This window comes from Falco peregrinus, chromosome 17, assembly GCF_023634155.1.
Source record: "Falco peregrinus isolate bFalPer1 chromosome 17, bFalPer1.pri, whole genome shotgun sequence".
NCBI lineage: Eukaryota > Metazoa > Chordata > Aves > Falconiformes > Falconidae > Falco > Falco peregrinus.
Genome location: NC_073737.1, coordinates 5,611,068 through 5,636,918, shown reverse-complemented (window position 1 = coordinate 5,636,918; position 25,851 = coordinate 5,611,068). Strand labels below are relative to the sequence as shown.

The window sequence follows — 25,851 nt, the reverse complement described above, 5'->3', positions numbered from 1 at the left end:
TTTTTTTTTCCCACACACTTGCAACATAACTTGTTCTGAGTGTGTGTTGCTCTTGTCAGGCCGTAGCCTGGACTCTGTAATACTAAGCTCTGTCTGAGCTGACGTTTTTGCGCGATGCTTTCTGCTTGTCTCTTCTCTGTTTCACTCTGCTTTTTTCTCTTCCTGGTTACCAGCTGAAAAAACGAAAGACATTCTGAGTTTGGACACTAGCCCTCCTCTTCTGACTGTGCCTGATCCCTTCATTCCGCTCCCGTTATCCGACACGCCAGGTAACTGGAACCGAGTTTATGGAGGGGGGCAGATTGTTGTTTGTTTCTGTACTCTCAATCCCCTGGTTCTGTTTCCGGGCACACCTGAAGTCCTGGGCCTCAGTCCATGGTGCTGGGTGCTGACAAGCTCTGCTGAGCTCAGTGGTAGTGTGATGTGTGGAGCTTTCTGCCCTTGGATATCTGTGTGGTGGCGGGAGCGGTGCTGAGCACAAGAGCCCTTCGTTTCCACGGCAGACCCTAGGGTTATCACACTGTTTCTATTGCCAGCAATGTCGGTGTCTTTTTAAAGGCTCAGTATTCAAAGCCAAAAATAATCACTGGGTAATTACCTGTTCCGATATAAGCCATTTTCAAATTGGCCTCCAACTTTGAAATTGTAGCTTTTATTATTGTTCCTCTTTCTTTCCCGTTAAGAGTCAGTGTTTCTTTGGCTTCCAAGGTCTCTTGCAAATGCGTGCTTCACGTGAAGCCTGAGTTAAGATGTAACCTTTTCTGATTTGGCAAAATTTTCTAGTGCAGCTGGTAGCTATTTCCATTTACTTTGCAGCACTGCTTAAAAGTCTTTCCTGCGTGCACATTTCAGCAGCCAGCACTTTTTAGCACGATATTATGTAAGCGCTTAGGAGCTTATTTGCAAATTGGTGGGATTTGGAATGTGGGAATGTCTTTTATCTTGGAGTTTCTCTAAGCTTTCTGGTGAATATGTGCGGTGGGCCTTCTTGTCAGCTAGCCCCAGAGGACGAGTGCTTGTTACAGCTCTCACCCTTGTCCTTAGCTCAAGCTGTGGATCACTGGTGTGTTGACAGTAGAGGACCCAAGCTTCAAAATGATGTGCTTGCAGAGATGGCATCTCTCCGTGGGAAATTAAGCAGTTTGGGGTGGGGCAGTGGGGAAGTCTGCGTTTCTCCATAACGTGGAACTTGCTTCCTTCTGGTTGATGCTCAAAAAATGAGAAACGTGTTTTGGTTCAAAAGGGATTTTAATCATAAATGCTGCAGTTCAAGAAAAGAAGCAGAACTTCCAGACTTTCTCCCCCATGTGAGTGCCAAGAGGTGACCTGCCCAGCTATAATTTGAAAAGAACCTACAGAAGACAGATGACTGCATGTTTTTTTTTTTCCTCCTCCCCTGAATGCTATTGCAAGTGTTGGCTTTACTGACTTGAAGCCTGTCAGCCCAGACTACGATGTAATTATCTGCCAGCACGCTCAACGCATGCAGTTGCGCACCAGGACGGTTGTTTTCCTTATTGCCTGTTGCATTTTGAAATGGCACGACTGTGTGAAGCAGCCTTAGCTGCCGGAGCTCTGAAATTCTTTATGGTAGAGAAACCACTGCAGAGAAACTGCCTTTCAACCCTGCCCTCGGGTGTAAATGATCAGAGCAGCAGTTGTCTGCAGTTCTCGTGGTGCCAGGTTGCTTGTCCCACAAACCTGTCCCTGAGCGGTTGTGTATCTTTGCAGGCAGGTGCTAATCTCTCTGCCTGCATGTACCTGGTCCTGTTGAGTTCTGTGGGTCTCCTTCCATGAGGGCAAAGCAGGGGGCAAGGGCAAGCACGAGATTTGGCTTTGGTGGCTTCCTGCAGGTTCCTGCCAAGATATTCCTAATTATTTTTGGTTTTTCTTTAACAAAAAAACTTGAGGCCGGGAGCCCGTGAATGAAGGAGCAGAGCCACGGACTTACCCTTAGCTTTGAAAACTGAGAGGGGTTGTCGCTGCTTGTAAATCCAACAGAAAAAGATAAGAATCCTGGATTTGGACTCAGGTTTTCAATCTGTGTGTCTGTCACGCAGAAATGTCGTCTTTGTTCTTTGCATTACCTGTGCAGAAACATCCCTGCAGCAAGCACAGAGGTCTTGGACAAGAGGGATGTGCTGCCTTGTGTGGCAAAGGCTTTTTTCGCGGTGTGCCCCTTGGGTCGGCAGAGCTGGGATTGACCCCAGCCTCTCATACATCATCATCTCCAGTTGCACGTCTCCAAGCTGCAGAAGCACAAAACTTCTGAATTTCTTTGAATGCGTGCTAAATACTTGCTTTATTTGGAAGATTTTTGTTTCTGAGAAAACCTTGATAGTGAATCTCTTTCCTTTGAAAACATTTTACATCTGGCTTTTTATAGACTGGGAGCGTGCAGAGCCTTACCCCTTGGTTGTACAAGAGCGGTGTTGTTCAGAAAGGCTTTCACTACAGGCATAAGTGAGGCTTTTATTTGGTATTTTCCCTGTTTGTCATACAGAGCCAGTTCTGTCAGCTTTCTGCGCTCTGAACCTGTGACAGCTGACGGTCTGGCTGGGAGCTCAGTTTTGTTTTTTGGGCTTTTTTTGTTTGTTTTTTGGGTTGGTTTTTGGTGGTGTGTTTTTTGTTTTTTTTTTTGCTTAAGCTGCAACCTTGCTCCCTTTGCTGGCACCCGAGGGTGCAGGTGGCATCACTTGAACGCTGGCCAGAGACCGACCTCCTTGGGCTTTCCCACCTTTCCTCTGTATGCTCGGAAGGACAGATGAACCTTTCTGTCACAGATTCCTGAGAAGCAACTAAATGATGCTTAACACGTGACAAATAGCCATAGTGTGCATCCCCAGGCAGCCGAAATGTGTTCAGATGGAGGAGCGCGCTGCTGGCGGGGCTACAGCCGACAGATGTGACTTGGAGTGTGAGTGCTCGCTTGTAGGTTTAGCCAGATGACACTTGTAGACATGGTGTAGTCAGTGAAGACAAACGGACAGCGGGATCTAGCAGGCTGGCCTGTTTGTGTGGATCACGGCGCTGGAGGTGTGCGATACCCTAGAGGAGGCTGGTTTTCCTTTGCTGTGGGTAACAAGCTTCCCAGTAAGTATTTCTAGAGGAGAGGTAACGTAGCACCCTACAGAAGGCAGAAATACCAGCTCAGGGTAATGATCGAGGGCAAGTTGAATGGTTTTCAGTCTATTCCTCCTTCTCCAATGAGTAACGGCTGCAATTCTTAATGGAATTGTAACTAGTAAGAGGAGCTGGTAAGAGGTATGTAAAAATATGGCAAAACATCTGTTAAAATAAGGGAGAATTAAATATTCATGCTGAAAACATTTTTTTTTTCCTTATGCATGTGCAGGAAAGTGAGCCAAGTTCTTTTTAATAAGCTTATTGTAGGCTTCACTGCTGATTAATCATAATGGGGTATTTGACCAGAATGGCAATTTTTCTGCTGTGTGTGGCTACTTGATGTCTATCAGTATGAATTTAGCTCATACAAACGAGCATGGGAGGCGAAATTTTGCACAAGGTATTCTGGACACCTGAATTTCAGCTGAGTTACATAGCATCAAGATGGATCTTTTCCTTTGTCCTTGAGGCTCCACTCCGTGAGTAGTCCCAATTCTAGGGTTTTTAAACCTGCTTTAAGAAGTATTTAATGAGAGGTTTGGCCCTCACCACGTGAATACTTCTGCTTTAGCCCCTGTCCCTTATTAACTACTGAAATTTAAATGCTTACGTGCTGTGTTGGCGCAGTTACCCGCACTCTTCAGTCATCTGTTAGTTTCAGGAAAGGTTTTAGCTATGTCCTTTTTACTCTAGAAACGTCTGCTCAGATAAACAAGTTTTGGAGGAGTGGGTGGGCCCAGTGAAATGCCCTGTGAGATAGGAAACGAGTATCCCTGGTGCTGTTTGTTGGCTTGGGCTGGGAGGGGGTGTCTGCTGCTCGCTCTGGTTGCAGATCAGCGTCCTTCCCCCAGGTGCCCTGTGCTGCTGGCAGTCCTGGCTTATTCTCCACTCTCTGCAGAAGAGGAGAGAGAGAAGAGGTGGTGGGTGTGGGTCCTTGGCAGCAGAGCAAGCGAGGAGAAGTTGTTGAGCAGCAGGACTAGGTGTGAGCGCTGAGAAAAAGCAGCTCTGCTCCTCCCTGCTACTGGATGGAGGAGAAACTCCCCCGTGCTGCGGAACGCGCCGCGCCGATTCCTGCGCGGGCTGAGCTGTGTGCGCAGGGTGGTGGTACTGGCGGCCTCTGCATCAGTACCGAGCGCGATCCCGCCTTTGCGTGGGGTCAGTCGTCTTTTTTTACACCTCTGCCAAAGAGAAGGCATCATTCTTTCTTTGCAAAATTTACAAGACCGTTTACCCCGCGCAATAATTCAGCATACTGGTACTGGCTGCAGCTGAGAGGCAAATGTGGCTTCAGAGGAGTTGATTTGTTTGAAGAGCAGCAACACCAAGCGGCCACTGCAGCGTTGTCTTACCCGTAACGGAAAGGGAGACAGAAATTCCGTGCCCGGCACAGCTAAGTAAACACACAGGTATAGCGGGGGGAGGAAGCGCAGGGCCGAGAAAGCACGCCTGTGCCACCCGGGCACGCGCTGGACACTCACCTTTGACAAAAAGGGAAACAGCGTTGCTTATTCACGAGCCATTGTCCTGTTGGAGTTCTCCAAAGCTTTTCAATAGCACTTCAAGAATGACTTTTGCCTTTTCATTTCCCTCAAGTACTCACGGACTTGCATGTTTTTACTCACCCCAGAGGATGCTTGTCGGGGCTAAGGAAGCAGATGTTTTGCAGTGCAATTTCAAAACAAAGCGTGTCCACACCCTTGCCATGTTTCTGGAGCTAGCTATCAAAAATGTGTGGCCCTGATAACCATTCCTGCTCGAAACATAATTGGCTTCAAAAATAGGGGGTTTAAGCAAAACTCTATTTTTCTCACTGTGTTCTAACGTGTGACCTGCGGACTGGGCGGCTCTGCAGGGTGCCAAAGCGGCGCTGCGAGCTGGGGGTGTGTTTCAGGCTATCGCAGCATTTGAAGAACTGGAAGCGGGAAAGAATGGTGAAGGCTTGAGGTCAGACTGCTGAAGCTGGCAGTTTCTCACACCTGGGAGCATGAACTCGGGCTCAAACCATTGACATCCTTGTTGAAACACACAAGTTCACCTGCTTTAACAGGGCCACTATTACTACTGTAGGAGGACTTCTTTATTTTTGTGGCACAAAATGCTTGAAGTGTTTTCAGTCGGCATAACTCTCTCTATCCCAGGCCCATAAATTCTGAGAAGATAACTGTACGCCCACCTGTGTCAGGGTGTTGATAACAACCGTAAGAGAAAACCTCTATTTCTAATAATAACTTACATTTCTGCCAAGAGGGCACACTGAGATAAAGTAACTGCAGACAGGTGCAAACACATATTGATGCGTGCTGATGATCTGAGTTTACATCTTGAGCTGGGAAGATGCAACAGGGGAACTACTCATCTACTAACTTGAATTAGTTGCTGTATTTTTAATTGAGGGTGCAATCTAGTGTGGTGATGCTTGGGAGCAACAAAGCCAATGGGCCCCAGGGATCCCAACTAAATGAATGTCAGTAGTAGCTAGTGCTGTTTCTGTCTGGGCTTTGAGTTTGATTCAGAGGGGTAGTATTTTTACAAATATTTGAGATCTTGAAAGTTAAACTAAAATTGTTTGATTTTGATCTCTTAAGGAGCCACTGTTAAATGTTGTTCTACTATTTCTATGGTGTTTAAAGACCGTGTTTAAAGTCCGTATTTAAAGCATACCAATTCCATTTTGTCCCCCTTTGTCTCTCTACTTGTGCTATATAAGAAACAATTCCATTTCACAGAAACTCCATTAGGAAAATTAAAGTCCAGTGCCTTCCTTTTGATTACTCAAAGTCTTCTGTTGCTGAATAAAGTGCAGGGTTTCCTTCAATCTTTAATACGTGGTTAATCAATAGGCAGAAATCTTTCTGGGTGACTAATCTATACCTGCTTTGGTAATTTGCCCTCCCACTCGCAGCACAGTTGACTTGGCAGGATTTTTACAACTTTGTCTTTCTTTCTCAGTTGACATCCGAAGAAAAGAACTCTGCTGTGTGCTCTATTGAATTGTCTTTTCTTTTTGCTATTCCTCCGCGGTACACGAGTGAGTAATGTTCTTACTGTGTGCGGTGCCTGGCTGGTGGACTTTTTTGGCTTTGAGATGTTGCATTTTGATTGTTCAGTGTGTTACCAACTTATGATGGATTTTTGCCCTCTGTTCCCCTTTTTAACTTGCAAGTTTCTCAGGAATCTTTTTTCTTTCTAATAGCCTGCTCTAACTAAAAACCCATTTTCCTCCCTCGTACCTTCATTTATATTTTTTTTCATAACTCTATTCCGTCTTAAAATGCTTTCTGCCTATACTGTGTGGCTTAACGGCTATATTGCCAAGTATAAATGCAGCATGCCAACTTAGTCTTTGGTAGTGGTGGTGGTGCAGATGCAAAGTCTGTGCAAATTGACTGATGGTAAATCTCAGAAATCAGTTTTGTGCATGTGTTAGAAATGAAGGGATCTGAAGGAAAAGGTCAGTTTTCTCACTGGATTGCCCCAAAGCTGTGCTGCTCAACCTACGCATGGGGATTGAACTTGCTTGCTTGTCCCGTGGTATATAAATCCATAGTTAATTCTGCTGATGCTAAATGGCATTACCTCCTTCTGATGTTCGTGCGATCAGAGGAAAGGCTCTTGCTTTCATTCCCAGAGGAAGCGGTTTGGTTTTCCAGTCTCCGAAGCTGCTAGCATCTGCCGTTTGGGGCTGCCTCGGAGAGCTGTCAGCTCTGTAGGCTCCTGCTTTGCCTTTTCTGCAGCCTGTTTGGCTTACTCTGACTATGATAGGAAACAGTAATTTCTTCTTGTGAGGAGCGGGCAACTTTAAGAATATGAAACGTTCATCTAAAGGCTGCAGTGTGCAGCTGGGCTTCGGCTCTGGAAAGGGTTGATAGCGTACTTCTTACACACACACTCAAACCCACACACGCCCACGTGCTTTTTAGCTTAGACACCTTCTTAAGACTTGTTAATGAATCTTGCTTACTCAGCGAGCATCCTTACTAGCTGATGCAACACCATAGCAAACCTGCTGCCATCCTGTCAGGACTGGAACTGGACAAAGTAGAGAACTGGACAGCAAACGAAGCAGCATTGGTGAGATCAGTCCCGAGCCCAAACCAAGCTGACTTCCCCTGAGACCTGGGAAGCGTCTGGCAGGTTTTCCCTAGGCTGCCTGGGGAAGGGGATGCCTCCAAGAGGCAACCTCGTGTGGGAGCACAGGTATGGATTTAGAACACACATTTCCCAGCTGGAGCTTGTTAAAAGCCCTTCCCGAGAGCCCTTCAGGAGCTGTAGGATATAAAATACCTTTGTATTGGGCTACATGTTCTTAACATTGTTTATCCTTGGGCTTGTTTATGTGCCTGCATATGGGTAATGTGGATACCTCTACTGGATTTGGGGCAGAAGGACATCTGATGCCATAAAATCCTGAATCTAACTGCGTCGTGATTAATACAGAATGTGTTTTGTCCTGTCACGCTGCAGCCTGAGCTCTACACATGCACGAAATTAATTGCAATGGGCCCTGGAACTGCAACATAGATGAAGTTTCTCTTCGTTTATTTCTTGTTCTGTTGCTGTTTGCTCCATAACTGATAGTCTTTGCCATTGGGACCACTTCTAAAGCGCAGCTTGTGATTGTGTGCCCGCATGCCTGGAGAGTCACGAGAAACAGGTCCTGTAGTGGCAAAACACCTCTCTTGGCTTCCCTCCAGTAGATCTTTGCTAGGGGGATGGCAGCCGGGTGTTCTAGAGAAGTCCAGAGGCCAGGCTGCAGCCTTCGTCTCTTCCTGCAAAGGGCAGATAGGTGCTGCGTGCCCTGTCGGAGGAGTCTGTTCTGCAGTTGATCACTTTCTGTGTACGTGCCTTGGAACTGTTCTGTTCGTACAGATAACACGAGGGACATGAGCTATCCCAGCTTTCCCTGTTCTTGCACTGCTGCATTTCTTACTTATTTAAATTATTGAGCATCGCTGCCTCCTCACCATCTCAACCATGACTTTGCTTGCAGGTGAAGCAGCTTTTCTCTTTGAAATTAAAATTAAACTTCTGCTAGAGAATTCCCTCGGTAGCAGGACCCAAAATACAGTTTGGTATCGCGAGTGTTTTTATGTTCTAGGTTTGCGTGCAGTCAGACTGCAGCTGCCTAACGTTCGTGTGCAGGGAGACAGTGTAGCACGCAGAAGATACCTTCTTGAGTTCCTGCTTCGATGAGTGGAGCTGTGGTGAAGCAGAGGCTTAAGAGCTGGGTTTATTTGCCACTGCAAAGGCGTGTAGTGTGCTGGACTTGAATGTTTGGTGTGGGCTCATGAGAACTTCCACTAACATACGTGTCTTTAGCTGATACGCTTATTAAAAAAAAAAAAAAAAAGAGGCCAAACCGACCCCTGCAGAGAAGGTATTCCTGGTTACTAACACAGAACCACGGATTGCGCTGGACCTTTGCTAACTTTTTCCTTTGCTCCTAGTTGACCGTGAATTTCCCCTCCGCTCTAGAGTGACCGCTGTTCCTTATCTCTTATTCCCACAGGTTAGTACAAGGTGCAACACAAAACAGAAACAGAATGAACTGCTAGGCCTCGAAACGGGCTGAGGCATCTGGGGTTTGTTGCCTTTGGTATCTCCTTTCCCGTTCATCCCAACACCTTCTTGTTCTTGTTGAACTTCTCGGCCTCACTCGAAAGGGAATAAAAGTTCCTTCTAATCCTGCGCTAAGGGGCGCAGGGGCTGCCTGTGCCAGCGCTGGCAGGTCAGCACCAGCAGTGAAGGAAGCCGGAAAGGCGATGGCGTGAGACAAGTAACAGAATAAGACCAAGAACCACTGACAGTCTAAAGCTTTGCATAAAACTGGTCGAACCCCAGGGGACGGGAGGGAAAACTGACGTGTAGGGTGAAACCCACGGTGTTTAGTCTCGTAATTTCTGGATGTTTAAAAAAGCGTGGCTGAGCTCAATAGGCAACTTCCTAGTACCTGAGCAAGGGGCAGTTCCACTGCGTTAAATGGAAATCTGCAGGAATGAAAAAGGAGGAAACCAGAAAGGTAAGGGTGAAGAATGGGGACTTCAAGGAGCAAGACGCTTGGAAATGGGGTCGTAAAAGGAGTGATTACTGGACGTACAGGGGTTTGAAGAGAGAGGTTGATGCAAACGTCCTGAAGAGCTGGGCAGTGGCAGAGGGGCCGCCTCTAAGTCTGCGTTGAAACGAGGGTCTTGGCCTGAGTCCCTAGAAGGGGACCACGTTCGCGGTGTACGTACAACACGTACAAACCTGTCTCGGAGCAGGAGCCAAACCCAGTCTGAAACCGCCCAACTCGGAGGCAATCCGTAACTTCTCCCACAGTCGCCCTGTGCCTTGCTATCGGGATTAAGTGATTGGAAACGCTGTTGGAGTCGGCTGCACCCTGGCAGACACCGGTTACCTCGTCGCTTCCCTCAGGGAAAAGGAACTGAGCATGTTCCCTGTCGTCTTGTCCCCAAGTCTCTCTCCTGTGTTGCGGTTTTCCCAGTGTACTATAATCACTTCCATCCTTCTTAGCTCCCTTTTGATGACATTAACACATCTTTTTTTTTTTTTGTTGTTGCCAAGCCCCTGCTCCCGGCCTCTCTGTTCATCCAAGGAAAAAGCCCCTCTTTGTGCTGCCGAGGAGGATGCCTCTGCGCTTGGGGTGCATTTTCTTTGGCAAATCCGACTTTAAAATTGGGTATTCCTCACAGGGGTGGGAAGGTTTGATGTACGTTCAAGGCTGCAGTTCAGCAGGTTTTTCCTTCCAGCTGACCTTCTTCAGGCCTTTAATGTTAAAGCAGCTGCCCCTTGGGTTGGTTTCTAGGCTCCCTTCCCCTCCTGGTTGCTTTTAGTGTGTTGGCTTGTGAAGTTTTTCACGGGGAGTAGAATTTGTCCTGCTTTGAATAAGCAGTTCCAAAGCTGCTAGGCTATTTTATTATTTATATGGAGCAATAAAAAAAGATGGATTTTATTACCGTATATGTAACAGTGCAATTTAAGCTTTTCTTTGGCTTTCTCAGCATGTGAGTCTTTTTTACAGCAGTGTTCCGGAGCCTGTGCTTTTGTGCAGTTATGAGCACGTTTACTTTGGATAATAAATAATAACACCAGCCTTTGAACTCAAAACGTAAAATACAGATGTAAAAAATTTTGTAAATATATAGCTGTGGCAGGGCCGCAGCTCATTCTAATGTTAGGTTATAAACGCAGCTGTTTGAACGGTTTGTCCGTGTGGAGGAAATTTTGTCAGTGCTGTTCTGTCAAATGCGATTACTTCCAGGAAATCCTGGAAATGTTCTTTATCTTCTGTGAAGAAACCCTTGTGAAAGCTAAATAATTAAGGTCATTGTTGAAAACCCAGTTACTATGATTGTGAAATCGCTCATCCCCCAGATCAATAATGGAGATGAACGTTTTGCCCAGGCTATCTAAATTTCTTTGTGTGAAGGATAATGGGAACCACAGGAGTTGTACTGCTGAGAATGACATGTCTGATTTGAAACCTGATAGTTGAAATAATTAATTGGTAACTAGACAGCTGTTTAACCCAAGGGCAAGTTCTGATGTCTGGCACTGTGGTGTCTCAGTGATTTCTGTTTCCGCTTAAGCTCTTAAGCGCTGTAACCATTCCGTTCTTGGGCAAATGAGTAGGTGGTGTGTACCTAGCTCTAGCATCCTGAGCTTCTGGTCACCTCTTCTGCTTCTTGTCATGATACAAAGACTAACAAATACAAAGACCTCCCCAGCACAGGAAGGTGAGGGGGGAAGAACTGAAGGTTTTATTTAGTTAATTTGCCTTTCAGTGGGTCACGTTAAGCTTTTGTGCTTTGGGTAGGAGTGAAGGGCCTGTGTGCTGTGTTACAGTGGCTCCTCGGGGAGAGCAGCGTGCAGTGGGTGAGGGTGTCCTCAGTTGTCTCAGATGACCGTGAACAGCTGCCCCCCAGTATGTCTAAGTGAAGTGTTACTCGCACAGAAAACCGTCAGGCTCAGAAGAGATCTGCACACGCTGGACTATGAGCCAGTGAACTGGGCACCTGATTAATGTTGTCTCTCTTTTTTTTTTTTTTTTTTTTCCCCTTGCTTTTTTTTTCTCTGTTGCTTTCCTTCCTCCTTTTCCTGCTTAACCCAGAAAAACTGATTGAGGGACTCAAATCTCCTGAGACTGCGCTTCTGCTCCCTGATATCCTGCCTCTCGCTGACCCCTTCGGTAGCACGTCAGACGCTGTGAATGGTAAAAAAAAAAAAAAACAACTTAGGGTGCCTCTTCCCCTCTGTCTCACATGGCATGTCTTGTCCCGCATGATACCTCTGCGTGTTTAATCCCTCCAGGCTCTCAAAACAGCCGCTGATATTGGTGAAACACAATGTGATAGGAGGTTGTGGATTACGCTGAGGCAGACCTGCCTGTTCTCCGTGGGACTAGTGTCTGATCAGCGAAGACTCTGTGTTTGCATTTAAAAATCTGGGCTCGCTGATTAGGCATGGTAATGTGGCGTGGTTGCGCCTTGTGTGTTCTTCTGGGCTTGGCAGAAGAAAGCTAATAGTTGACTGAAGCAGAAGGTGCAAAAAATCCCTCCATTTCTGTGAAAGGCTTCGCTGTCAGCGCGACCCAGGCACTGAGCCTGTCTGCCCATCGACCCTCGGCAGGATGGGGAGGACGGCGTTGCCCTTGACCTTGGGGCATATGCTGAGAATAAACATGGTAGGCTGCCCTGAGCCCAGATGCAGCAGGCTCCAGGCGGTGTAAAGATCTTCAGAGTGTTGCAGAACTGTGTTTGGTCTACTTGCCAAATGTATTAAAGACTAATAATTGCAGGCTGCAGTTGGTTGCAATCCGCTGCTTTTGCGGTTTTGGGCCGCAGCCAGGGTCCCCCAGCTAGCTGGTTGCAACCTTGTAGCTTTGAATAGAGAGGTAGGAAATGAGGAAACCTTCGTAGCAAGACTTTTTCTCCCTTTTGCAGTTTTCGGCAGTTGTCTGAATGCTCTTAGATAATGATCCCACAAGTCGCAGGCACAGACACACACTGCTGTGCAAACAGAAATGTTCAATAATCCCTCAAAGCTGACCGGTTCGATCGCCGCTGGTCCTGGCGTTTGACGCGAGTGCGTTGCTGCTGTTTAACTTCTTGGTCATTGCCTTGATGTTGGTCCTTGAGGGAGAGACCCAGACCAGCGTTACACCTGGCTGGTGTGACCGTGCCAGTTACCTTCCATGCCTCTCCCCCTCCCAGTTATGGCTTCTATAAAACCAAATCTTTCTTTCCAGCCTTTGTAAAAATCTCCTTTTTGTATCCATAAATGGACGTCAGGATCGGACGATACTGGGGACTGGCGTTTTCAGTAGGGCGCTGAGTTCCAAAACTTGATCACCCCTCCGTAGGGTCCGCAGTCTTTGCTCCACTGGGCGCTCCAAATGGAAAAAAAAGGTCCCACGTCTTGGCTTTTTACAGGCTGAAGTGGGAACGTGCTAAGGGCTCTGCAGCAGGTATTTTAATGATTTGTTGCTTCTCATGCAAGGGGACTCCTTAAAGGTCAGTGTGTTCCTTTTGCTGGAAGAGGATCTTGCAAAAACTTGCAGTTGTTTGCCCAGCCCCAGGCCGTCTGCTTAGCTGCAGGGCGGGCGTTATTACCTTCCCACCCTCTGGCTATTTCAAATTGGGCTTGCACAAATTAAAATAAATAAAACCAACCCGACAGAAAAGCCTCAAACACAACAAACACTTAACGTGTTACGGTCTTCCCTCACGGAAGTCTGACTTCAGCCCCTCATTGCTGTCAGTATTAAAGGGTCTGTCATGCAGCAGACACGCGTTAAAGGGTCACTAAAGGATTCAGACAGCTGCCGCCTTCGTTCCTACTTACACTGTGTCTTGCAAACTAACCTCTGGCTTCTCCTCTGCTCTGGTGTTTCGCACATTTGGAAAGGAAAACCTGAGGTAGCTGTTGAGAGTCTCATACCGGGCCTCGAGGCTCCGTTGCCCCAACGCCTTGTGTCACAGACCGAGTCGGTTGCCTCCAACAGAACAGGTTGGTGCGGCGGGAGGGTGCTGGGGGGCAGGGGCGCGTCGTACTGGCGCGGGCTGTGTAAGTCCGAAGGCGCTGTCCGCTTCAGCATGAGCATCTGCTTTTCCCACCAGTGTAAACTGGGCTTGCTTGTGTGTCTTGTGAGTGCGTGCTGCATGGTTCCTTGAAGGTCACTGTTGCTTGTCTCCTGGCAAAGAAGGGTACAGTGTTCCCTCAGCCCACCCTTACAGATCCGTAGGGGCCGGAGTGTCGCTCCGATGAAGTGCTTCTGGAATCTGGAGCAGTCACTGGCTTGTCTGTTCCATTGGGGCACGGTAGTAAACAATTCCTGTCCCTTTCTGACTGCAGAGGCCTTGGTCTGGCCAATTCTGCAGCAGATAGACTGGTCCTCTTTTCAGAGGTCTCTTGTGGAACAGGCAGAGGCTCCCTGGAAATCTCTCCCCGCACTCCCCTTCTCTGCCCCTGCTTTAACCTGTCACTTGTGTGGGTTTTCGTGGTGTTGCTCAGCGTTGGAGGGCAGTTAGCCCCGGAGGATGCTAAACGTGTTGCTGAGGGTGTTGGGAATCCCTCTGCCCTCGCTGCAGATGTTTTCCATCACCAAACCCGGTAGGTTTTGTGCTGGCTTTGCACCAGAGCTGTGTCTGTACACCGAGCGGACGGGAACGGGAACGTGAGAATGTGAGTTAACAGTGTTTGTGTCCTGTTTAATGCTTCCTCGCGCCTTTGGATGCTAACCTGGACTCAGACTCTCTCACTGGGGAAGACTCTCTGCTTGACTGTTCCCTGCTTTCTAATCCTGCCGCTGACCTCTTGGATGAGTTTGCTCCCGTAGCTTTCGCAGCTCAGCCTCACAAAGGTAAATGTCCCTTTGCCTCTAACACCCCGTCCGTCCTGGAACGTGGTCTGTAGCTGTCGTGAAGTGAAGGTGATACCAGTTAACACAGGCAGATGCTCTCACCTGTCTGCTGGAGGTGGTTGGTTGGGGTTTTTTTTTGTTGTTGTTGTTTTTGTTCCCCACCCCCCAAGTCATTGTTTTGGGTTTTTCTTCCAAGCTGGTGAAACTTGGAATCTACATTGAAGTCCTAAGGTAAAAATATATAGATAAAAGTATTCGGCTGGACTGTAAAGACAAGGTTTGTCAAGACGGGTGGCATCTTCCATGAAGCAGGGGCACAGCAGAAGGGAGAGGGCTTTTGTGTGCAACCCTTCCGCAGGTTTGTAAGTGAACACGCTCCAGTTTTGCTTTTTGCACGTGGGATTTAACACCTGATTTTGTGCTGCATTATTGACTCCGGAAGGGAGCCTGATAATTGTCCAGACTGGTGTCACAGGCTTTGGAAACAAAAAGAATTTCATTTTTTTTTTTTTTTGGTTTGTTAAGAGTTAGCGTCCAAGGCATGTGACAGCTCTTTCAGATCTAGAGAATGTTTTACTCTTCAGAGGTTATCAGGAGAAGGTTCTTGAGTCAAACTGCAGTGTCACAACAAATAGGAATGAAAGTCTCTAAGTGCAATATCCAACTGGAAAATGGAACAGTTTCATAGTAACACAAAAAAGCGGAGCTGAAGAAAAGCAGAGCGTGTGTGGTAATTCCTCCGAGCTGCAGATCAGCCCTGGCAGTACATCAGTAGTGGAGCTTGAGCGGAATTGTGGAAACACTCTTTGGGGACCGGAGTTCTGTTCTCTTTCCGTTGAGTAGAGCACCCTGGGGAGCTGGCTCCTAACTGAGGTGGCTCCCCTCCCCCCGCCCTCCCCCGCCAGGGTGCAGAGCATCCCACTGAAACCCGGGCCCTCTCCGTGCGGTGTGGCTGGAGCAGCGGCACCGCGGTAGTTTGAAGAGCTGTGGGCTGGAGTGCAACTTGCACGGTGTGGGCTGACGTGGTTGTGGCTGGCAGCAATGTCCCCTGGCAGCAATGCCAGGTGTTAGCGGGTGACTCGCACGAGCAAAGGTTGCAGTGAGTATCGGGTAGCGCCCGCCCACCCAGGTGGGAGCGAAGACCAGAACTTCTGTGCTATTTGCCGCTGTGAAAAGCGAGGCCCAGGGCACAAACCCGAACTACTGGGTGCCCCTTGACGGTGGGTTTTGCTTAGCTTATTTGGTAAGTATCCCTATAGCAACAGAAAACGGTCTGTCCTCAGAGGAATCGCGGTAAAAACAGTCTGGAATCAATTTTTACACTTGATGGCACCTCAAAATGAGTTTGTGTTTTTCATAGAGCTTTTGGGTTTAAACAAGCAGTTGTTCTAATTGCTCGCTGCTATAATACAGTTCCATGCCACTTTATTTTGAGTAAATGGCTTGAAATGTGTGTCGAGCAGTTATTACTCCATGTCTGGAACATAGCAAAGCCAAAACATTATCGGTGTGACTTAATGAGAAAATGAATTAACAGACTCCTGCATGACTTCTCCCAGGCTGCCCTGCTGTTCCCTCTGCGATGAGAACGGCTCGCATTTGATGAGGAAAGTGAGACTTCTGTTAGCAGCAGGGAGGAGAAAAATATTAAAATCTTCCCAAACTCATTTATGGCTTGTTTTCAGACACTGCTTTTACAGCTCTGGGTGCGGTCACTAACTGTACATCTGTCTCAATCTTTTTTTTTTGTTGTTTATCCTGGCTTTGGTGATGTAAAGCACCTTTGGGGCAGATGCTGCTGTCCGTGGGTATAATCAGCCTGTGGAACTGCAGCGCCGCAAGTTAGCGGTGGGACCAAGGGAATGAAAAAGCAGCCGTGGTCTGAGCATGGAATGATGCTCCAGCCATGCCATAGCATCCTTTCACTTGTCCTTTGCTTTTTTCTGGCCTCTGAATTTTTGCTCAGCCTTCAAATTGGCATTTGCCGAATACAGCACCAAGCTGCACGTGTGCGAGAGGGGAGAATTTTTCTGCTTGTGGTGATAGATAGTCACCGAGGTGAGCTCAAAAGCTTTTAAAGGAGTTTTGCCTGAGTAGGGAGACTTGCCAGCCTTTCCCTCCTCCTAGGAAAGATAGTCCACAAGTGGGCAGTGCTCCTTCAGGAGCTTCTTGTCCAGCGGACTTCAGAGCCATGAGCAATTGCACGTGTAACTGAAGTGAAATGGAAATAGGATGCCTGCAAAGGCTCCCAGGTAGGTTGAGAAGAGCCACAAACAGGTAACTCCAGATGCAGAATGATGATGAGATGAGACTTTCCATTAAGGCGGAACACCTCTGTGTCTTTGATGCTTTGCAGGCTGGTCTCTGATAAAATTTGTGGGTGTGTGTTTCTGGGTCTGATCCTCCAAGAGGACACTGTATTTCCACAAGTGGTTTCTTGCATCATCTCACCCCAAACGTGTTAGCTTATTTGTCATCTTTAGGTAAAGCGCTTTTGTTCTTGGTAGGAGTCAAACAGGAACGTTCCTGTTCCTTCGAAACCATCGACTTGTACGTGTCCTTGCTGGCTTTCAGAAATGTGGCCTAGCTTTTGGACCATATTTCTGGTCCAGCTTTTGGACCAGCTTTTAGAAGGTATTTTAGGTGTCCGAAGTAACAAGTAGTGATGCACAGCGAGTATGAAAGTCTCTAAAGGGACGTAATTGCCTGATAAGGCAGATAAATGTCTCCTCTACTGGGGAGATTGTTGAAAGTGCCTCCTGCCAGGTGTCTAACTGTGGCTGACGTGGTTTGAAATCAATGGACTTCTGTGCCAGAACTGCTCTAGGGACCTTTAAAAAAAAAAAATCATCTCTCTCAGTATCTAGTTATGTCTTCAGGCTTCAAAACACCTTGGAAATCTGACTTCATACTGCACTTTTTCCTTTATTGCTCTGGGTGAAAGCTCAGGGGTTTTGTCTCACATAGATGACTGGAATTTCTTCTGTGGTTTTTTTGTTTTTTTCCCCAGCCCTTTTCTTCTCCCTGTGCATGAGAGCTGGTAGCGGGAGAGCCAGATTGCGCTCTTAAACTGTACTAATATCTGACAGCCACTGGACGATGGCAAGGAATACCTCTGGTCCTCGGGAGCTTAAGCTGCAGGCTTTTACCACAGCTTTGAACTACGCCAGTTGTTAAGCCTTCAGATCGGCTGAATTTTATTTTGGTTCTCATGACTTGGCTTGCTTTTTGGTTTGTTTTGGTTGTTTTTTTCCCCTCTCCACTTCTGTATTTAATTGGCTCTCTTACTTACCTTCTTTTACCAAAGACTTACCAACTTTATTTCACCTTTGAAATGAAACTCCTGTTTCTAAACCCTGTCTCAGAAAACATAAAGATGTTCTAACACTTCTTAGCAATTCTAACCAGCCTTCTCTGCTATCTTTGCTTCTTTACCTCTGTTTCTCCTTTACGCTGCAGAAGATACTAACCTGATATCAGGCTTTGATGCTCCTGAGGGCTCTGAAAAAGTGACAGAAGATGAGTTTGACCCAATTCCAGTGTTGATATCCAAAAATTCACAAGGTAAGCCAGGATGTGGGGGTGAAAAAGGGAAGGAAAAAAAGAAAACAAGTAACATAAATTAGTTCTGGGGCAATGGTGCTGCAGCACACGTGAACTAGTTCAAATTGTAAACTGTAAGGTGCTATCACCGTAGTATTTAGTGAGCTTAGTTGTTCTCTGACTTGCATTGGCCTTGAAATTTCTCTAGATTCTCTGTTTGTGAGAAGATTGCATGTCCAAAAAGATAATAGAGGCGTGCAAGTATCTTTAGGTCCCGTGAAGAAATTCCTACCAGCCTGCCAGGCAGGGCGCGCACATACCTCTGCGTTCCCCGATGTTCCTATTTACTGTTCAAGCCAGTGAAAGAAGGTCCTTCGACTTTTAACCTGGCGTGAGGCACAAGAAAGGGAGACTATGATAATCCTTTATAACTCTGAAACTCCTGCTAAAAGAGAGTTTTTTCACTTCTGACTGATGTCTTTCAAAGGTGCTTGTGGGAACTGAGTGTGAGAAGTTTGGTGGACCGGTACCCACGCCCTTTGAAGGGCTTTGAGCAGTCAGAGTCCTTAGGACAGAAACTGGAAGGTGTTTCGTTTTTACAGCGTGCCCGTCACCTAGATCACATCAACGTGATCTTTGCCAACAGTTTCAGCCTTGTTTGGGCTCAGTGTAAGAAGCAGCATTTCATTAAGAGACATAGAATAGTGCTGCGTTTTGTAAGTCTTGCAGGGACAGAAGTAGGCAGCCTTTTGCAGTCTGGTCAGTCAAGTAGGTCTTCTCTCTGCAGTCACGCTGTTGAAAAGTTTTAGTTACAGCTTTTTATACGCTAGTGTAGGTTTAAAGGCATATTCCAGGGCTCCCTTTTGTGTGGGTTTTTTTTTTTTTTTCTTTTTGGTTTGGTTTTTCTTATTTCCCTAACTCCCACTTTTGTTCATGGCAGGAATGTGCTGTATGCCTGCTCTGCATCTAATGCTAGCTTTCAGAGACTGATGCTCATTAGTAAAAGTTCTGAGACCTTAGAAAATCTGCTCCTGCTGAAAATGAGAGAAGATTTCTAGCCAAGCTGGGCCAAGATAGCCTACCTTGAGTAAAGAGGAGCATCTTCCCTTCAGTGTCAAAGTACCAGTTCTAGGAAGCCACGTGGTAGCTCCATTCTCCTTGAAGTAGCTGCCAGCTCAGAGGTGCTCTTAAAACAGCAACTAATTTTCAAGATTTAAAACTTAGAATAGTTCTTTTTATAGGTTGTGGGGGCTCTTGTAACTGCTTTATAGTGCCTTTAGTAAGGACAGAATTCTGCAGCTTGGTTGTAAACCTTGGGGAAAAGAAATGGTTTGTAGAGGCTTGTTGGCTGCGGTGATGTTTTCCGGTGCAAGCCTAGCGAGCTGGGGTTGGGGGGTGGGGAGAGGGTGGAAGAGCAAGCAGGGGATGTTGTTGCTATCGTGATGCAAGTAATGAGAAGAGCTTGAGCAAACTTTCTGTTTTGCTTTTGAATTTTTCTTTTCTTTTCTTGCTTGATCTTGAACATCTGAAACTGTCGTGTGTGTGTGTCCTGTTCAATACTGAATTCCTATCTCTCACACTTTCAGGTGGGCATTCTAGAAACAACAGTGGAAGCTCTGAGTCCAGTCTTCCCAACATAGCCAGGTCTTTACTGCTGGTGGATCAGCTCATAGACCTGTAGCAGTGACACAGTAGCAGACGCAGTTTCTGTAACGTACCTAATCCTCCGTTTTCATTTCCAGAAGAGTTACCTTCAGTTGTGGTTCTTTTGGGCTTTTTTTTTTTTTTTCCTCCCCTTTAAAAGAAAAACAAAGCTGCCAACAGGAGACAGTCGCCCACCTTTCTCCCCATCTTCCCATGCCCTGGGAAAGATTCTGTCTCAGTTCTCCAGGTAGTCCTCTCTACAGCTGGTAAAAAAACAAACAAAACAAAAACAAACAAACAAAAAAAACCTGTTATGGTTCCGTCTGCACCGTCCTTAGCCACCCCGCTGAGATGTACACATGGCACCGTGGAAAGCCTAACTGTAAATGAATTAGATAATTGTAGCTGATGTATGATCCCTGCGTACAACAGACTCCTTTCGCCTTAGAGTAGTGCGTGAACAACTGTGTTTCAATCTTTGCGTTTGTGTTTTTGGGTTTGGTTTTTGTTTTCTTCCTGCTTTCTGATGACTGGGCAGGAGGAAGGGGCCAGGTGAGCTCGGTAGGGACGTCCCTCTCCTGCAGATCGCGGGTTAGGGCAGCTGATGTTTCCAAATTGCTAGTATATGCTTCAGAGGAGGAGAAGGCACCGAATTCCCCTGAAGCTGTCTGGCCTAGTACCTCTGGTGATGGTGCATATGAAGAGAGTTTTCCGGACTGCCCCCAGCTAATGGTTTGCTTTTAACAATCCTGCTTGTGAATGAACTGCGCTTCTTTGGGGGAGGGGAGGAAAAAAAAAAAACCCTAACAAAAAAAACCCCAGATTGTTAAAGCTGCAAAAATGACCCTAAGTGAAATATAACAAGGTTTTGAACCAAATACATGTGAGTATGGCTGTGACGAGCATTTTGTCGAACTTTTTTGGATGAAAAGGGCATTGCAGCAGCAGCAGATGTATTTTCTGTGACAACTTTTCTGTGTTTGACTGGAGAGAAAGGAAAAAAAAAAAAAAAAGAAAATCCCCCCAACCTACTGTAAATTGTGTATGAAACAAATTGTTCTACGGTTGTCTGTCTTATTTTTAATCATGGTTTTAGTCAAGCATCTGGTATCTGTTCTGGGTTCCCCGTTTTCTCTTGTAACTGCATATAGTGCAAACCAGTAAGTATGGAACCATTTGTTTCAGTAGACAAAGATTACCGTGGACTTTACTCCACTTGTTCTTTGTGGAACAAGCATGCACTCGGTTCAGACGGTTTGAAATAAGTGCTGCTACAACTTGATGGGTTTTACCTTTTCTTTTTCCCTTCACATGCTTAGTTTGTCAACTAGCTGGATACGCTAAACTTGTTTTCATTGGCTTATGGTCATGAAGTCCAGAATTTCTATCTTGTATTTGAAAGCTCTTTCTGAACAGAAGGACTCTTCCTCTGTAGTGGAATAATTAATAGCTTACTGCTAACCTTGTGTATGTGTATGTAGCTGTATTAGTAAAAGTGCAGTTTCCCACGTGCGAAAGTATGAACGACTGAAATATGTATGTACTGACCTCTCGCTGAGAAGGAAAGAAATCAAAGTTTGTGACGACTCCTTTCCTATCTCCAGTCTCTCTGCTGTTCCCCTCCCGACACTTAGTTTAACAAATTCTGTAAATAGAACTACCATCGATTGTGTCTGCTCTACATTACTCTTCTTTTAAAACCTACACTTAATAATAAAAGTATTGCTTAAGTGTGTTGTATCATTACATGTGTATACTGCACTTTCCAAGAGAAGCTTTACATGAGAACTATGGAAATGACCTTAGTAAAATTGTGGATAGAACTTTATTATTTTTTCGTTTTATATTCCTAAAGCACAGGCAAGCTGGACTGGAAAACATGAAGACGCTATAGATAGAAAGTTATTGTATAGTCAGATACTGAGATTATATGAAAAGAGAATGGATTTTAAAAAGTAACCATCTACTGTATATTAGAAACAAAGATTTCTGTGAATTAAAGTACTTTTAAAGAATGTTTAAGATTTTAAATCTAATGGCGCTTGTTCAAGGGTTCTGGAAAAAATTATAAATGCACTGGGTTGTTAATAATGCTATTAAATAAGCAGATGTGAATGTTTATTTTATTGCTTTTTCAAGTAGCTATTCATGGATCTGGGTGGGAAATACGATACAATGGAAGCGTACATTTTTAGACACGTCTATTATCTAGACCGCCTTCATCAGAAAATACTCGCCACTTACTTGCGGAATGAATGGAAAATGTGAGGGAGATGAAATGAGTGGGTAATTGGGGATTAATCTCCAAAAAATGTGACTGTCCTATGGGCGTTACGTTCGTGTTGGTATGCTGCTTGGGCGTTGAAAGGGTTTGTGTGAAAGCTGCTGCTCTGAAGGAGGAAATGGAACTTCCAGCCAGTGTCTTCACGCGAGGTGCTTGGTACCCAGTGTTCCCCAAACGGCCTAAGAATGATTCCCTCTATGGCTCGGGCTGGAGCCCTGTCTGAAGCCGCGGGAGAGGCTTCTGTCCCCTTTCAAGGGTTGTAGGGTCAGGTGGTGTTACGTAGCAGTAAAACCTGCAGTCGGCAACATCACCGCGGGGTCCTTCCCCTCTCTGCCCCGGGTGCCATGTCAGGGTGGCAGGGGAGTCTTTCTGCCCTAGGAGGCTGAAGCTCGTAGTAGCGTTCTTGGCTTTTGCTTCTTTTGATAGATACTACAAATGCAACCCCAGCGCGCAGAGCAGTTTTCTTTCAAGTCAAGGTTGTGCTCTGGGTGCCAGGGTAGACTCTGCTTTGGGGCACCAAGGTGTTCAAAGGAATGGTTGGAAGGCAGATGTGGGTTCTGGTTTACTCAGGGGGCTTGGTTTTCCACCTGCCCCCTGCTTTGAGAGTCTTCACAGTTTACCGGGATGAGCACAAGCATCACACCCACAATTCAGAGACCAGCAAATTTATGTGATTTCTGGCAATATCCACCGCGTTGGGAGCATCTGTCCCAAAACTAGGAGGTGCGGCTTCCTGAATTTGGGCTGTCCGAGTCCTTGGCGGGTTCCCTGGGGCTCGGCCGAGTATGAAGGACTTGCACAGTGCCTGCAGCCCCAGCCAGCCTGCTGGAGAAGTCTGAGATGGGTGGAAGAATCTTGGCACTGGTGGCGTTGTGGCGGACCACCTGCGTCCTCTAAGAGCCTGTTCGTCGCAAGCTTGAGTGAATCTCTGTATAGAGCAAAATTATTTATAGAGGGAGCTTCTTGTAAATGAATGATGATGGCATTCTTCAGCTTGAAGGTTTGCAGGATATTGCCCCTAGTGACTTTCTGAAACCACCTTATTTAAAAACTTTCATTGTAATAACAGGTTTTTTAGACTAAATTCAGCTGTGATCCGGAACGAAGACAGAGTTCAGCAAGTTTTGGGGTATCCATGCAAACATGATGTGGAGCGTGGGGGTCTCTGACTACAGAAAGCATCACCAAGCACACAGCGTGCTGCAGTAGCACCTGAAGCGTGTGCATGCCTGCCTGGAGCGAGTGACTGTCTTTAGCCAGTGCGTTTACTAGTCCAGGAGCTCTCATGGGAGTCAGAGTTGGGGAGTAGCTGGCACAGATGTGGGGGAAGCGTGAATGTGACATGACGGAGTGCTCTGAGCGAGGCTTAGCGGTTAACTCGGTTACCGGTAGTTGGGTGAGGCTAGCTCCTGTGACTTCTCTTTGAGGCGTGTGGGTGCTGCACATCGAAACTGCATCACTCCAGCAGGAAACGTAGACTGGGGGGGATGGATGGAAAAAAGGGAATTTCTTTGTGTTTATTTTTCGTTCCTGTGTAGTCCGTTTCCGTAACTGAAAGAAGCTGTGCTCTGGGGACAGGCATGCCTATGTACAGGAGTGCCGGCTCCGTGCACAGCATCAGATCTGTTTGTTCTGTGGGAGGAAAGGTGGGTTGCTTGGTAGGGGGTGTTTTAAGGACATTACTGATGGTGTGAGACTTGTTCTCCTGCCCTGCGCGGGAGGGAGTTTAACTCCTAGAAACTTGCCTTGTGCTTTTTTGAGATGGTCACAGGCTGCGTTGTAAAAACGACTTGCATACGTAACACTTCCCTGTGCACAGGGCAAATGAGGGGAAACCGAACGATGCAGTTAGGCTCCAGCTGGTCAGTCTGTTCATAAACTGCTGGAATGCGGTGCGTGGGGTTGGTGTGTTTAACGCCTGCCCTGTCTCACTTTGCAGGGTGCAAACGACTGTACAAAGTGTGCCAAAACTTGAGCGTTAAATTCCTTGTCTTCTGGAGCTGAAGAACCCTAGATCTGCCCCCAGATCTGCTGCTGTGCAGTGGCTTTGGGTAGAAATGCTGAATTCTGCTGTCCCGGTTGTTGTCCAGTGACACAGTAATGGTCATGCTGACCTTCGGCGTTCTGCTTTGATACCTCCTCGCTGAAAGCACTGTATGAGGGTAGTTCTGTATTTGTTAATTACACTGCTTCTAGGAATGGGAATACAAGGAAAACCGCTACTGTTTCAAGAACGAAGGAATGAGAAATCTCTTGTCCCTTTTTAAATGCCGAACTTGCTTCTTAGTAATTATGCTGACTTTTACCTGCCAGTTACCACGTGTTGAGACCTTCCTGACTTTGGCTTGATGAAATCAGGAGAGTTCCTCGGTGGAAGAGTAGCTGTAGACTCTAGGAATGCCTCAGTCTCCCCTGACTTGCTTGTTCTGGGCTCTGCTCCAGAAATGAGGTCATCATCCTGGTGACCGCCTCCTTGCAGCCCCTTGTCATAGGGAAAGTGAATCTTTTACAGCCTTCGTGTCAGTTATTTCCGTGCTTTGCCACTTCAGTACACAATTTTCCTTTAAAAGGTGGGGGAATTCGATGTGTCAGTGCTGTAACTCGGGCAGATGGTCTTTTTTTCAGGTTGCTTTCTGAATACATGCAGGGTGTATTCCTGGGGTACCGAGTGATAAGTGGTTTTATGACTAAGGTTCTCCCTGCAGAAAAGGAGCCTGCATACAGTTTATGATTATTTTTTTTTAGTATGTATATCTGACCCTGGAATAAAAAAATACACACAAATGTTGTACAGGGATAGGGAGAAGCCTCATCTGTAAACTCAAGTTTCTGTAAAGGTTTAATGCTGTAAAGCTTGCAGCTGTTAGGAGTGTGCGTGTGTTAAAACCTCAGTGTTAATTGAAAACGTAATGGATGCTTCCTCATGAAGTAACGCACAGATCTCGGGAGTCCAGAGGAGGAGGGGACAAAAGAGGCAGCTGCCTGTTGGTGGTGTCCGTCTTGGCATAGGCAGATGTTAGGAAATGCTGCCTCTGCAGAAGAGTCTTCTCTTTTTGCACGAGGGGTTGTGGGTGCTTTGTGTGTTGATTCAAGCAAACCATCTGCCTGCATCTTTTCAGGCCTCTTGCATAGCGGTGCCCTTGGTGTGAACGGGAGCAGAGTGATCGCAGGGAAGGGGCAGGGCTTCGAACAAAAAGGCACTGTCTTAGTTTCATGAGATTTGTCCTTTACCCTCATGCTGTTGCCAGCTCGTGGAGTGACCTTTTTTCGCCTTTACTGTAACACAGAACAAAACTGCCATGCCTTTTCGTGTGGAGCTGTCCCTTGAGTGCTTTGGTCTCGCTGGTCTCTGATCTCAGACCTGCCGAAGCATCCGTCGGCACTGGCAGACTTAAATTCTCTGTCGTGCTAAAAGTTATGCAGCGTGTGCCTCTGAAACGTTCATCTGCAAAGCCTGTAGCTATGGCTGCTGATGGGCGCGCAGTGACCTCGTCTCGTTAGCTCTAACCTGACCTTTCTGCAAAGCGGGGTGGGGTTTTGTGCTTTGATTGCCCACGTCAGTGTCTAAACGTAGCTCGGACCTCTTAACATACGAGATTAACAACTGTGAGAGGAGCTGTCTAAGCCACGGTCTAGTTAAACGTGCACCCAGGTGTTAGCTACAGTAAAATGCTGGCATGAGGTTGTATTTCTTGTCGTGATGCTGCCATAGCTCCTTCTGGGACTGTCCCTTCGCTTTCTGTCAAAGGAAACAAACTGAGGCAGCCCAAGAATGCGGGAAAGAAAAGGTGCCTGGGATCAGTTTCTGCGGGATGGTGTCTGGAAAAGAGGTCTTCGTCCTTCAGCATCAGAAAAATAGAACATGGGAGTGTAGATAGTGCTCGTCTCTTGTCTGTAAATCCCCAAACTTCTCAGGTAGCCCATTGTGCTTTACTATTGTGGTGCCCATTTTCATTGGTTTCAATTTATCAGGGCCCTTCTCTTCGTGCTGTATTGCCTTGCAGCTTTGACTGAAACCAGCTCCTAACTGAAGGCCGGAACAAGCATCGCTTCATGTTTTTCCTCCCAGAGTAATTCACAGCTCCTATACTGGCCTCGGCAAGGGAGAAAACGGCTTCCAAGTGTCTGGTGCCCCTCTCGTTTATGATGGGCAGAGAGAGCATTAGAGAAAGTAATTTTTCTGAAAATAGAGCGTTCTGCCTATCATAGAATGCCTCCAAGTTCAGAGACGCATGCTGCTCCTGTCCTGAGCAAACAGGCTTCTGTCCTGTCAACCCTCCTCTTGCTCTGTCATAAATGTCACCACTTACATGGACGTAGATGCCTACTAACGCAAGTAACTTTAAAGAGAAAATTCTGAGCCAGTGACTTGTTTGTGCTGTTCTTGTGAAAA

General features: G+C 46.6%; 1 protein-coding gene across 27 annotated transcripts in view; it reads left to right on the top strand.

Moving 5' to 3' along the window:
* The window catches only part of AAK1 (AP2 associated kinase 1), an 85,499-nt gene that overhangs the window by 51,715 nt on the left and 7,933 nt on the right, over positions 1-25,851 (top strand). For 2 of the 27 annotated variants that reach the window (XM_055820234.1, XM_055820243.1), the window contains exon 17: positions 174-269. The exons of 2 other annotated variants lie outside the window; for them this stretch is intronic. In XM_055820234.1, coding sequence (XP_055676209.1) covers positions 174-269 — 96 coding nt within the window. 23 more of the 27 variants (XM_055820236.1, XM_055820237.1, XM_055820218.1 and 20 more) reach the window with 23 other exon arrangements.